This window comes from Budorcas taxicolor, chromosome 3 (assembly GCF_023091745.1).
Source record: "Budorcas taxicolor isolate Tak-1 chromosome 3, Takin1.1, whole genome shotgun sequence".
Taxonomy (NCBI): Eukaryota; Metazoa; Chordata; class Mammalia; order Artiodactyla; family Bovidae; genus Budorcas; species Budorcas taxicolor.
The window spans coordinates 66,608,848-66,621,374 of NC_068912.1; the positions used below are offsets into that span (position 1 = coordinate 66,608,848).

The 12,527-nt window shown below is 38.8% G+C and overlaps 1 protein-coding gene across 1 annotated transcript in view; it reads right to left on the reverse strand.

Moving 5' to 3' along the window:
- MIGA1 (mitoguardin 1) overlaps positions 1-12,527 on the reverse strand; it is a 72,990-nt gene that overhangs the window by 11,741 nt on the left and 48,722 nt on the right. The window contains exon 8 of the mRNA XM_052636978.1: positions 11,434-11,534. Within this exon, the coding sequence (XP_052492938.1) occupies positions 11,434-11,534 (101 nt within the window). The remainder of the gene's footprint in view (positions 1-11,433; positions 11,535-12,527) is intronic.

Below are 12,527 nucleotides of genomic sequence, written 5' to 3' on the forward strand. Positions count from 1 at the left end.
AGACTTGTGGGTTTTTTCCACTTTTTGATAGTCATGAATAAGACTGCTTTAAACATTTATGCACAAGTTTTTTTCAGTCCTGAATATTCATTGGAAGCACTGATCCTGAAGCTGAAACTCCAATACTTTGGCCACCTGATGTGAAGAACCGACTCACTGGAAAAGACCCTGATGCTGGGAAAGATGGAAGGCGGGAGGAGAAGGGAACGACAGAGGATGAGATGGTTGGATGGCATCACCGACTCAATGGACATGGGTTTGAGTAGGCTCCAAGAGTTGGTGATGGACAGGGAAGCCTGGCGTGCTGCAGTCCATGGGGTCACAAAGAGTTGGACACGACTGAGCGACTGAACTGAACAAGTTTTTTATATTTTCAATTCCCTTGAGTATATAACTAAAAAATGGAAGTGTCAAATGGTAACTTTGTGTTTAACTTTTTGAGGAAACTGTTTTTGCAAAGTGGCTGCACCATTTTCCATTCCCATTAGCAATGTATAATGATTTAAATTTTTCCACACCTCTGTCAACAATTGTTATTGTCCATCTTGTTTTATTATAGCCACCCTAGTGGGTGTGAAGTGGTTTAAATTTCTCTAATGACTAATGATGTGCAATATCTTTCATATCCTTATTGGCCCTTGTGTATCTTCTTTGGAAAAATATCTATTGAAATCCCTGGCCCATTTTTAAGTTAGGTTATTTGTCCACTTACTGCTGTGTTACAACAGTTCTTTATATATTCTGGATATAAGACCTTTATCAGCTACATGGTTTACAAATATTTTCTCCCATTCTACTACCTTCTCACTTTCCTGTTGGTGTCCTTTAGAGCACAAAAGTTTCTACTTCTGATAAACACCAATTAATTGCTTTTTTTTTCTTTTGTCCATCTTAAGTTTTGTTTTGTGCAGAACATGAAGGTTGGCCAGAGGTGAGAGGTTAGGGATTTCTAAGGTCTTCCCTGGACACAGGCATAGCCCCGCACATGCTTGTGGCCTTCTAGATTCTCAGGAATATGCTGGAGCTTTTCAAAGCTCATTGCCCAATTTTTCCTTTAAGTTTTTTGTTCACCTTCTTACTAGCTCTGATGGTATTACCACTTCAAGCAGCTGCAGTGTTAATTCCCGCTGATATTTTTCAACAAGATTTTAGGGATAGAAACTTTGTACATAGCAAGCTCTAAGTCTGGTCAAATGAAGACAAATCCTTAGAACGGAGCTTTGCAAGAAGCTGCCATACAGGTTAAATGGTGACAATTCTCTAGTGATGGGACTTTTGGGAGGCTCCAAAGCTATTAAGTTTCTTCCAGTGGCTGCTGAGCCCTTGATTTTCACAGTCACCACAGTGGTGAACCTGTTGGTTTTCAAGACTCCTCTGGAGAGAGGGATGGAAAACGAACAAGTTAAAAGTTTACAGTGTGGCGTTCCCTGGTGATCCCAGTGGTTGAGAGTCCACCTGCCAACGCAAGGGACACAGGTTTGACCCCTGGTCCAAGAGGATTCCACATGCTAAAAGGCAGCTGACCCACAACTACTGTGCCTGAGCTCTAGAGCTGGTGAGCTGCAACTACTGGGCCCATGGGCCACAAGTACTGAAGCCTGCACACCCTAGAGCCTGTGATCTGCAACAAGTAAAGCCACCATAATGAGAGGCCCATGCACTGCAACCTCCCACTCACCACAACTAGAGAAAGCCTCAGGCAGCAACAAAGACTGAGCAGAGCCAAAAATTTTTAACAGTTAAAGAAAAGATTTACAAAGTTCACTCTTCCCATGGAGATTCAGCCATTGTCCTTAAATAAATGCTCTCTGAATTTTTACAAGTGTTTAATTTTCAGAGTTCTTAAAATTTCTGACAATTTTTGCCAGAGTTTTCATTGCTTTTGTGGAGGAGATCTTTGGAAGCTTTTACCCTACTATTTCAGAAGTGTTTCTCCATGCTATAGTTCTGGCACTTCATTTCCACCCAGTGTGCTATGCTAAATGCTGTGCTAAATATTCAACTATCTCACTTCTTTACAACCACTGATAAAGGAGGAAGGCTTTTTTGAGAATCCTTGGACAGCAAGGAGATCAAACCAGTCAATCCTAAAGGAAATCGACCCTGAATATTCACTGGAAGGACTGATGCTGAAACTGAAACTCCAACACTTTGACCACCTGATGCGAAGAGCTGACTCACTGGAAAAGACTCTGATGCTGGGAAAGACTGAGGACAGGAGGAGAAGGGGACAACAGAGGATGAGATGGTTGGATGGCATCACTGACTCAGTGGATTTGAGTTTGAGCAAACTTTGGGGGATGGTGAGGGACAGGGAAGCCTAGCGTGCTGCAGTCAGTCCATGGGGTCACAAAGAACTGGACCGACTGAGCAACTGAACAACAAATTACTATCTACATTTCAGAGGCAAAGAAACAGAGATTTAGATTAGCAGGAACTTGCCCCAAGGCCCACTACTAAATGGCAGAACTTATAACCAGGCATTTATTCCAGAGCTTATATGTACTTTTAAATATCAAACGATATGTACTCTACTATCAGCCTTATCCAAAAATCCAAAGGAGTAGTTAAAGTGTCAGCATTATTTAGGATAGTGTGTGTGTGTGTGTGTATATATATATATATATATATATATATATATATATATATATATATGTCTATTAGTCCAGAGGCAAAAAAAAAAAAAGTAGACAGAAATGACAATATCTGACTCTACATACTGTCAGCTTTAACTAATATTTCCCTTTATATTTTACAGAAAATAGATTATGCTAAAGGAAACGTGTTTTTAAGGTTAAAAAGAAAGATAACAGTTTAAAAAATTAGTGTGGGAATTCTTTAGATAGTAAATAGTTTAATGCTTTGTATCACTGTTGAAACAAATAGGATCTACCAGTAGAAAAAATCCTACAGAGGAAACTAGGGCTCCAATTAAATTTGCTACATAAAATACTTTATACTAATAAGAAGTGAACAAAACCAACAATAAGAGATTCCAGAATCAAGTTTTGATTTATTAGTCTATCTTGCTTATTTGTTGGTTTGGCTGACATGACTGTGTAAATAAGTCTCTTAAAATAAGCTTGCAGCTGTGAAAATACGTCACATTGAAGATCTGACACTAGCTAACATTATCATCAACTCTTCCTAAGAGACAATGACAATGCAGAATTTACTAATTTAAATCCTAAATTAAATTAGGATTGAATTTTTTTAAACCAAATCACTAAATGATGGCTTAAATTCTCATTTAGAGTATATCTTATAGTAAGATTTTTTTGGACAAAATTCTTAAAAACTTTAAAAGGTTGCAGAAAAAGGTTAACATTTTACTAGAGCTGAGATGTTACTTCAGAAGCAGAAGTCAGTAACACAGTTTAATCCCCACATATGGAAACATGTAATTCACCATGAAAAAGGGTTCTTTTATTTGCTAGCTGAAACTTGAAATGCCCTTCATTTCTAAGTTATTTAAGATCTCAAATTACTTCCCCTGTGCCTTCCAAGAGATGCAAGAGAGACTGGGCCTTATCTTCTTTGGCAAGCAATGACTTTGCTGAATGTGAAGTAATTAATATTTTTAAAAGCCCTAATATTTTTAAAAGCCTCTGAACAACCATGAAAGAAATGTCCAAAGTCCCAAAACTATTTTTTTAATTAATTAATTTTTTTTAATCTTTAATTCTTACATGTGTTCCCAAACATGAACCCCCCTCCCACCGCCCTCCCCATAACATCTCTGTGGGTCATCCCCGTGCACCAGCCCCAAGCATGCTGTATCCTGCATCAGACATAGACTGGCAATTCAATTCTTACATGATAGTATACATGATAGAATGCCATTCTCCCAAATCATCCCACCCTCTCCCTCTCCCTCTGAGTCCAAAAGTCCGTTATACACAGCTGTGTCTTTTTTCCTGTCTTGCATACAGGGTCGTCATTGCCATCTTTCTAAATTCCATATATATGTGTTAGTATACTGTATTGGTGTTTTTCTTTCTGGCTTACTTCACTCTGTATAATCGGCTCCAGTTTCATCCATCTCATCAGAACTGAATCAAATGAATTCTTTTTAACGGCTGAGTAATACTCCATTGTGTATATGTACCACTGCTTTCTTATCCATTCATCTGCTGATGGACATCTAGGTTGTTTCCATGTCCTGGCTATTATAAACAGTGCTGCGATGAACATTGGGGTACATGTGTCTCTTTCAGTTCTGGTTTCCTCGGTGTGTATGCCCAGCAGTGGGATTGCTGGGTCATAAGGGAGTTCTATTTGCAATTTTTTAAGGAATCTCCACACTGTTCTCCATAGTGGCTGTACTAGTTTGCATTCCCACCAACAGTGTAGGAGGGTTCCCTTTTCTCCACATCCTCTCCAGCATTTATTGCTTGCAGATTTTTGGATCGCAGCCATTCTGACTGGTGTGAAGTGGTACCTCATTGTGGTTTTGATTTGCATTTCTCTAATAATGAGTGATGTTGAGCATCTTTTCATGTGTTTGTTAGCCATCCGTATGTCTTCTTTGGAGAAATGTCTATTTAGTTCTTTGGCCCATTTTTTGATTGGGTCATTTATTTTTCTGGAATTGAGCTGCATAAGTTGCTTGTATATTTTTGAGATTAGTTGTTTGTCAGTTGCTTCATTTGCTATTATTTTCTCCCATTCAGAAGGCTGTCTTTTCACCTTGCTTATATTTTCCTTTGTTGTGCAGAAGCTTTTAATTTTAATTAGATCCCATTTGTTTATTTTTGCTTTTATTTCCAGAGTTCTGGCAAAGTCCCAAAACTATTATAAGTTGGATCATAAAATAGGCTAAGTTCAATTTTAATATAGACTATTTTTAACATTTACATTTTCCTTTCAGAATAACCACCTAAAATTATAAATAGGACCTATAAAGAAAGCAGGATGACTATATCCCCTATCTCACTAATAAAAAAGAAAAAAAAAAAAGGAAATAAACTTACAATAACTGCCTTCTAAAATGGCACTCATGAGACTTCCCTGGTGGTCCAGTGGTTAAGAATTTGCCTTCCAGTGCAGGGGACACAGGTTCGATCTCTAGTCGCAGAACTAAGATCCCCATACGATGGGGCAACCAAGTCTGAGTACCATGTACATGTGACCACAATGAAAGATCTTGCATGCTGCAACTAAGATCCAATGCCACCAAATAAACAAACATTTTTAAATTATAAAATAAAAGATAAAATGCCACTCATGATCATTCTCTCTTCCTGGTACTTCATACTGCATCTTATGTTGAAGAGGGCTAACCTGGGTACCAATAACAGATAGAAATAATGGCGTGTGATTTCTGAGGCTACATCAAAACAATCACTGCTTCTGCCTCACTCTTTCTTGTGGAAACCAGGTGCCATGTTATGAAAATGCTCAAGCAGTCCTATTGAAAAGTCCATAAAACCATAAAAAACATAGGTTTCCTACCAAAAGGTAGCACCAGCATGCCATTTATCTAAGTAATCTTCGGGCAGATTCTCTAGCTCCAGTCAATCTTCAGATGACTACAGCCCCAGCCAACATACTTGACTACAGCGTACAGAAGACCTCAAGTCAAAACCACCCAGATAAACCATTTCCAGACTCTTGGTTCTCAGAACAATGAGATAATAAATGTTTGCTATCGCTGTTACTGTTGAATGGGAAATAACTGGGGGAGCGGGCAGGTGTCCAGTATCAGGATTTTTGGAATCACTTCTTGGCGCTGGCAACCTTGGTGACCTTAAGCATGCTAACTCACAAAATCTTGCTCAGAGGGCAGCCTTACCCATTGTGACAATGTCACCAACCTGGACACCCCTGACATAGAGCAACAGGTGAACGGACATGTTTTTCTGTATTTTTGGATATAACAGAGGTATCTCAGGGGATGAAGATGGTCCTCTGCATCTTCGTCTTAGTCACCACACCAGACAGGATCTGCCCTCAGATGGAGATATTATCAGTAAAGGGACATTTCTTGTCAGTGTAGGTGCCCTCAATGGCTGTCTGGGTGCCTAGAAGTCCAGACCATTGTTCTTGTATTGTGAGAGCCTCTCCTTGATGGTTTCTTGAAGCAGGACCCTCTTTCTATTTTGAAAAATGATGTCTGCTGCCTTTGGTAGGCATGCTCAGTCCAGGAGTCATTTCTTATCTAATATACGTGACTTTAGAATTTAATACCAAAACAACGGGCCTTTTGGATTAGTGCTCAGGACGTAGTTCTCACAGGACTAACCCTAAGGCCCATGACCTCCAGAAAACTACCCCATAAGCGTTGGATTTTAAGAAGGAGACTCCTAAAATGCTTGAGCCTCTATTAAATCCCAACTGGGGAACCCCCAGGATATATAGAAGGCTCTAATATAGACTAACAAAAAGACACATGCCCCCTAGCTGATTTAATCCCTAGGAAACTGAGGACTCTGGCAATTAACCTCCAAATTGGAGCACATGGTCCTGCCCTTTAAGACACACTCCTGAGACCTGGGACAGACCTACAGTCTTGGTACCAGCCCCCAGTCCACACCTGGATTTTATTGGTTTTAGGACAAAAAGTTTTGGGTAGTTTATTATATAGCAACAAGTTACTAATGTAATAATGGGGAGATACACAGACTTCCAAAAACTGGAAAGCAAATGGAAGTGTGTTGACAGATGAAAGAGATGAGGAAGCCATAGTCCTGAATAAGTTCAAGAGAGTGAGTGAAAGTTGCTCAACTGTGTCCAATTCTTTGCGACCCCATGGACTATGCAGTCCATGGAATTCTCCAGGCCAGAATACTGGAGCGGGCAGCTTTTCCCTTCTCCAGGGGATCTTCCCAACCCAGGGATCAAACCCAGGTCTCCTACATTGCAGGCAGATTCTTTACCAGCTGAGCCACAAGGGAAACCCAAGTTCAAGAGAAGACATAGTCAAAGAGGAGCACCAGGCCCACAGTGAGCAGGTGTGAGGGCAGGACTGAAGAAGAGGGACTGAAAGTGGGAGTTTAAATGGAAGTCTGTGTCCAAATAACTGTAGCTGTCCTATATCTTATTCTGCTTTCTGCCATGGAATAGAAAGGCAGCTTACAGGAACACAAATCTGCAACCAGAGAACGTTTCTTCTTTGAAATTACTTGAACAGGAATTCCCTGGCAGTCCAATGGTTAGGACTCCATGCTTTCACTGCTGAGGGTCAGGGAACTAAGATCCCACAAGCCATGTGCCATGGCCAAAAAGCAAAACAAATTGCTTGAACCACCAGGGGAAAGTAAGTCCGCCAGGGTGAGAGATGGATCTGCCAGAGTAAAGCCCTTTCTATTCTGTATACAGCTGTGCCCTGATGATTGGGCTTCTCCAGATCATTCATCCTAAAGAAATACCTGCCAATCAACAACCTCAAAGAAATAGACTGAGCCCAGTTATCCTTCCCTGTTCACCTCTTCCAGAAGAAACAAACATAAAGCAAGGCTGTTATCCCACACAATCTACTTGAGAAAATCAATCCAGTCACCAATTAAGCTTTCAAATTTGAAAAGAAAACTATCAGCACAAAAGTGAAAGCCCAAGATAAACAGACAAAATTGACCCCAGAGGAAATAAGATAACTCTGGGTTGCTATAAACAAGAGCTATCAAGTCAGAGAGGTAAAGCAAAAGCTTTCCAAGCTTCATTTTAGAATATGACTAGAGGGATCTGAATTATAAGAAATAAAACTTTCTCTTTAAAGAGAACCCTAGGGACTTCTCTGGTGGTTCAGTGGTTAAGAATGTGCTGTGCAATGCAGGGGACACGGGCTCAATCCCTGGTCTGGGAACTAAGATCCTACCTACTGAAGAACTGTGCTTGTGTGCCACAGTTACTAAGCCCCTGCACGCACTGAAAGATCCCACATGCTGCAACTAAGACCTGACACAGCTGAATAAATAAATAAATTTAAAAATAAAGAGAACCATACAACTTATATGGCAAATTTATATACAGACACACAATGGTAATTGTGGTAATTCTAAGAAAAACTAAATTTACAGCTAAAAAATACTGTTGTTCTTGTTCAGTCGTTAAGTCATGTCCCACTCTTTGCAACCCCATGGACTGTAGCCCTCCAAGCTCCTCTGTCCATGGGATTTCCCAGGCAAGAATACTAGAATAGGTTGCCATTTCCTTCTCCAGGGGATCTTCCTGAACTAGGGATCAAACCAGCATCTCCTGCTTGGCAGGCATGTTCTTCTACCACTGAGCCACCTGGGCAGCCCTCTGCAATTTTAGTTTCTACCTATTAAATGATGATGGAGGACAAGATGGTTAGATGGCATCACCAACTCGAGGGACACGAGTCTGAGCAAGCTCCAGGAGCTGGTGAAGGACAGGGAGCCCTGGTTTGCTGCAGTCCATGGGGTCGCAAAGAGTCGGCCACCACTGAGTGAACAACAACAACAATTAAATGATAATCTCTTTAACAGACAGGGAAGTCAGGAGAGTACTCAATGCAGTGGCACCCTAAGATTAAAAAGACTTTTCAGAACTTGAAAATTCTGCTAAGAATTCTGCTAAAAGAACATCAAACACAACAGATCACATATTGCACGATTCTATTAGCATGAAGTGTTCAGGATAGGCAAATCCACAAAGATGGAAAGTACAGGGGTAATTGCCTCGGACAGTAGGGTAGGAGAGAAAAAGAAATGATTACCAATAGGTAGGAGTTTCTTCTGAGGTGATAAAAATGTACTGGAATTAGAAAGTTTGCACAACTCTGTGAATATTCTAACACCACTCAACTGTACAGTTTAAAAGAGTAAACTTTTATAGTACATGAATTATATCTCAATAAAGGTATTAATGTAAAAAAAAAAGACTTTTCAGAGAAAAAAGGCTCTGGTTCCAAACCACTGTCTGGTAAAGCTTATATAGGAGAATCTTGTTAATCACTTTCAAAAATGACTGACCAACCTTAGAGAAAAGTCTACGCCAGGACTTGCTTTAATCTAAATATTTAGGCAAAAACTCTTTCTGATAATTCTGAATTAAAGCTTTCAAATTATCACAAACTGTTTAAACTTACCAAGGATTTCTGGTCTTATTTTCTTAACAACTTTCTTCATTAAACAGTTTTTTTTTCTGCTAAGTTCTTGGCATATAGTAAGTGCAATTAAAAATAATTTAACAAACATTTCTTAAAAAGGAATTGATCTTGGAACATTCACATTCTGAGATCATACATTTATACTTAGAAGCATTCCTAGGAGGTTTCGCCGATAGTGAGCCCTTCCTGTGGTATTCATGCATTTTGTTTCTGTAATGTATCAAACCTTTGTAGCTTAAACCACATGATTCAGCATCCTACTTCTGGGTATGTATCAAAAGGAAATGAAATCACTATCTTGAGATATCTGCACTCTCATGTTCATTGCAACATTATTCACAATAGTGAAAAAATGGAAACAACTCAGGTGTACATCAATTGATGAGCGGCGGATAACGAAGACATGGTATACATAAATGTATGTATAGTCAATCAAATATCATTCATCCATGAGAAAGAAATCTTGCCATTTGTGACAATATGTATGGGGCAGGATCTAGAAGGCATTATGTAAAGTGCAATAAGACAGAGAAGGACAAATAGAGTTCACCCTTGAACAATGTGGGGGTTAGGGGAATTGACCCCATCTGTGGTTGAAATAGTCATCCCCCCCATTTCCTTTTTCAGGACCTGCTTCAGATACCAAAGTCTTCAGATGCTCAAGTCCCATAGTTGGCACTTAGTATTCACAGTTGCACATCCTTGGATTCAACCAACTGCAGATGATGCAGTATGTATTTACTGAAAAAAAAATCCATGTATAAGTGCATCTACACAGTTCAAACCTATGTAGTGCCAAGGTCAACTGTACTGTATGGTATCACAGAATTTTGATCTAAAAAGCCAAACTCATAGAAACAGAGGATCAGAATGGTGGTTACCAGGAGCAGGATGTAGAAAAAATTGGGGAAATGCTGATCAAAGGGTACAAACTACCAGTTAGAAGATGAGTAAGTCCCAGGGATGTAATGTACAGAATCGTTACTCTAGTTAATAGTACTGTATCATATGCTTGGAAGCTGCTAAGAGAGCAAATCTTCATACCACAAAGAAAAAAGGTAATCATGTGAGGTGCTGGAGGTGATAACTAGCCTTATTGTGGTAATTATTCCAAATATATGTTTCAAATCATTGCTCTGTACAGCTTAAACTTCATGTTATAAGTTTATGTTATCTTCATGTTATCTCAATAAAGCTGGGGAAAAAAAAAAGATAACCCTGTCTATAACAATCCATAAAAAGCAGACAAAATAGCTACTTCATAAAACGAGTAGATATATTTTGTGTGTTGCAAATTACAACTATAAAAATATAAGCAAAACTGTGAACTCAGGAGATGATACTGTAAGCAATAGCTAAAATACACATATACAGAAAAATCTTGAGAGGATGAAAGATTATGGTCTGTACAGCTTTAAAGAAGGCAGAATCAAAGTTTAGGGAAAAGGGTGTTGGAATACCTAAGCTTTCCATACTAGAGCTTGAATCCACACATCAATAACAGATGTGTGATATTATTAATATGAAAAAGGACAGCAGTAATATCTAAGAATCTACCATAAAAATGAAATAATTCTAAGATAAAATTGGCCATATATAATTTTTTAAACTGTCTCAAGTAGAAAAGATTATAAATAGATGATCACTTTGCAACCTTCTCTTTAGATAAAAAATTTTAAGTCTCAGCATAAAACAAATTATTCATAAATCCCTAATTTAGTGATCACCACTGCTTACATATTAGTGTATTTATATCTAGCCTTTTCCCCCTCAGCTTAAATACTCACGTAATACACCACATACAGGTTTTACTTCATTACAAGATTACAAGCACATACTCTGTATACTCATTTCACTTAACTTATGTTCCCATGTCATTAAAAACATTGGAAGCGTGTTTATGGCACTATAATATTTCAAATTATGGATATTCCATAATTCGGCATTACACTATTTTCAGTTTTTCACTATTATTAAAAATGCTACTGTGAATAGTTTGTATATATAAATCTTTGAATCTCATTTCCTTGGGAAAAAAATCTAGAAACATGGTTTCTCAGCTAAACAATCTGAATAATTTTAAGATTCTTAAGGTGAATTGCTCTCCACTAACACACTGATAGGCCTCATCCATAACCTACAGTCTATGGAAGTGTTCACTTAAAGTCTATGTTTACACGTCCACCTCTCTAAAGAGACTCTACACTCCCGTGGGAACTTATGTTCATGGTACATTCATCTTTGTATCCTGGTATCTACCACAGAGTTAATACTAAATAAATGGCTACTGAACTGAGTTACAGCACAATGGCAAAACAGTAACGTCCAGCAAATCTTCATGAGGAACATGCATGTCCTACCTCTGCTGCTGAAGCAAAGGAATCAGCAGATGCGACACTCGAGGTGTCTCTCAGGCCGAAGTCATCCGCGTTCCCTTTCGTGGTGATATCTGTATCTTTATCTGGAAAGAAGAGGCGAAAAGTTCAGAAGCTGACATTCCTTGTCATTGCCATAGTTCATATTCTATTGTTGACTTTCTCTGTTTTTTGTTTAAACTTCAGTCTTTATTAGAATTCTGGAATCTAAAAGAAAAACAATAGAAACTGATGGGATATACTCTAAGAAGACTCTCAAAGTGCTTCAAACTGATGCTGAACACCACCAGGCAGAGAGGAAAGTACTATATAGTATACAGGAGACACTTTTATTTTTAAAAGAGATTAAACTATTTCAGATTTGTAAAGCTTTTGGGTAAATAATAAATTGGTATATAATAACTGGAGTTGATTATCTACAAAGCATGGTAAATCAGTATATGTTATACCACAGGTAGTCTGAAACACAGCAATTTAAGTTGCAAGTGGCCTTACCCAAATTGAGATAACTGGCAGGTTCATTTACATTAAATGAGCTATCAGCATAAAATGTTATCTGGCTAGTCACCTGTGATAAACCAATCAATTAAAGTAATTCAGGAAGATTTTAGTCTTTAGGGTCTACTTTAAAACACTGAAAGACCTAAAGTGATCAGGGTAGCTCGCTGGTGTTGATCCTGCTTACCTGAGGGTCAAATATAACTGCCCTCATGATTTTATTTTTATTTATTTATTTTTTGGCCACAGCGCAGTGACTTAGGGGTCTTAGTTCCCCAACCAGGGGTTGAATCTGGGCCCTTGGCAGTGAGAGCACAGCGTCCTAACCACTGGACTGCCAGGGAATTCCCCACAATGATTTCAAAGGATTGAAAAGGCTTAAAGGCATTTCTAAATGATTAATTTGACCATACCAAGTCAGGCTACCTATTGCCAACACCTAGCATTCTGAATGTGGATGTCAGTATCTTCACATACTATCATCCGGAATCTGAAATGTTGATGTTACACTTTCAGTGGTACAGCCACTATGGAGAACAGTATAGAAATTCCTTTAAAAACTAAACACGGAACTACCATAT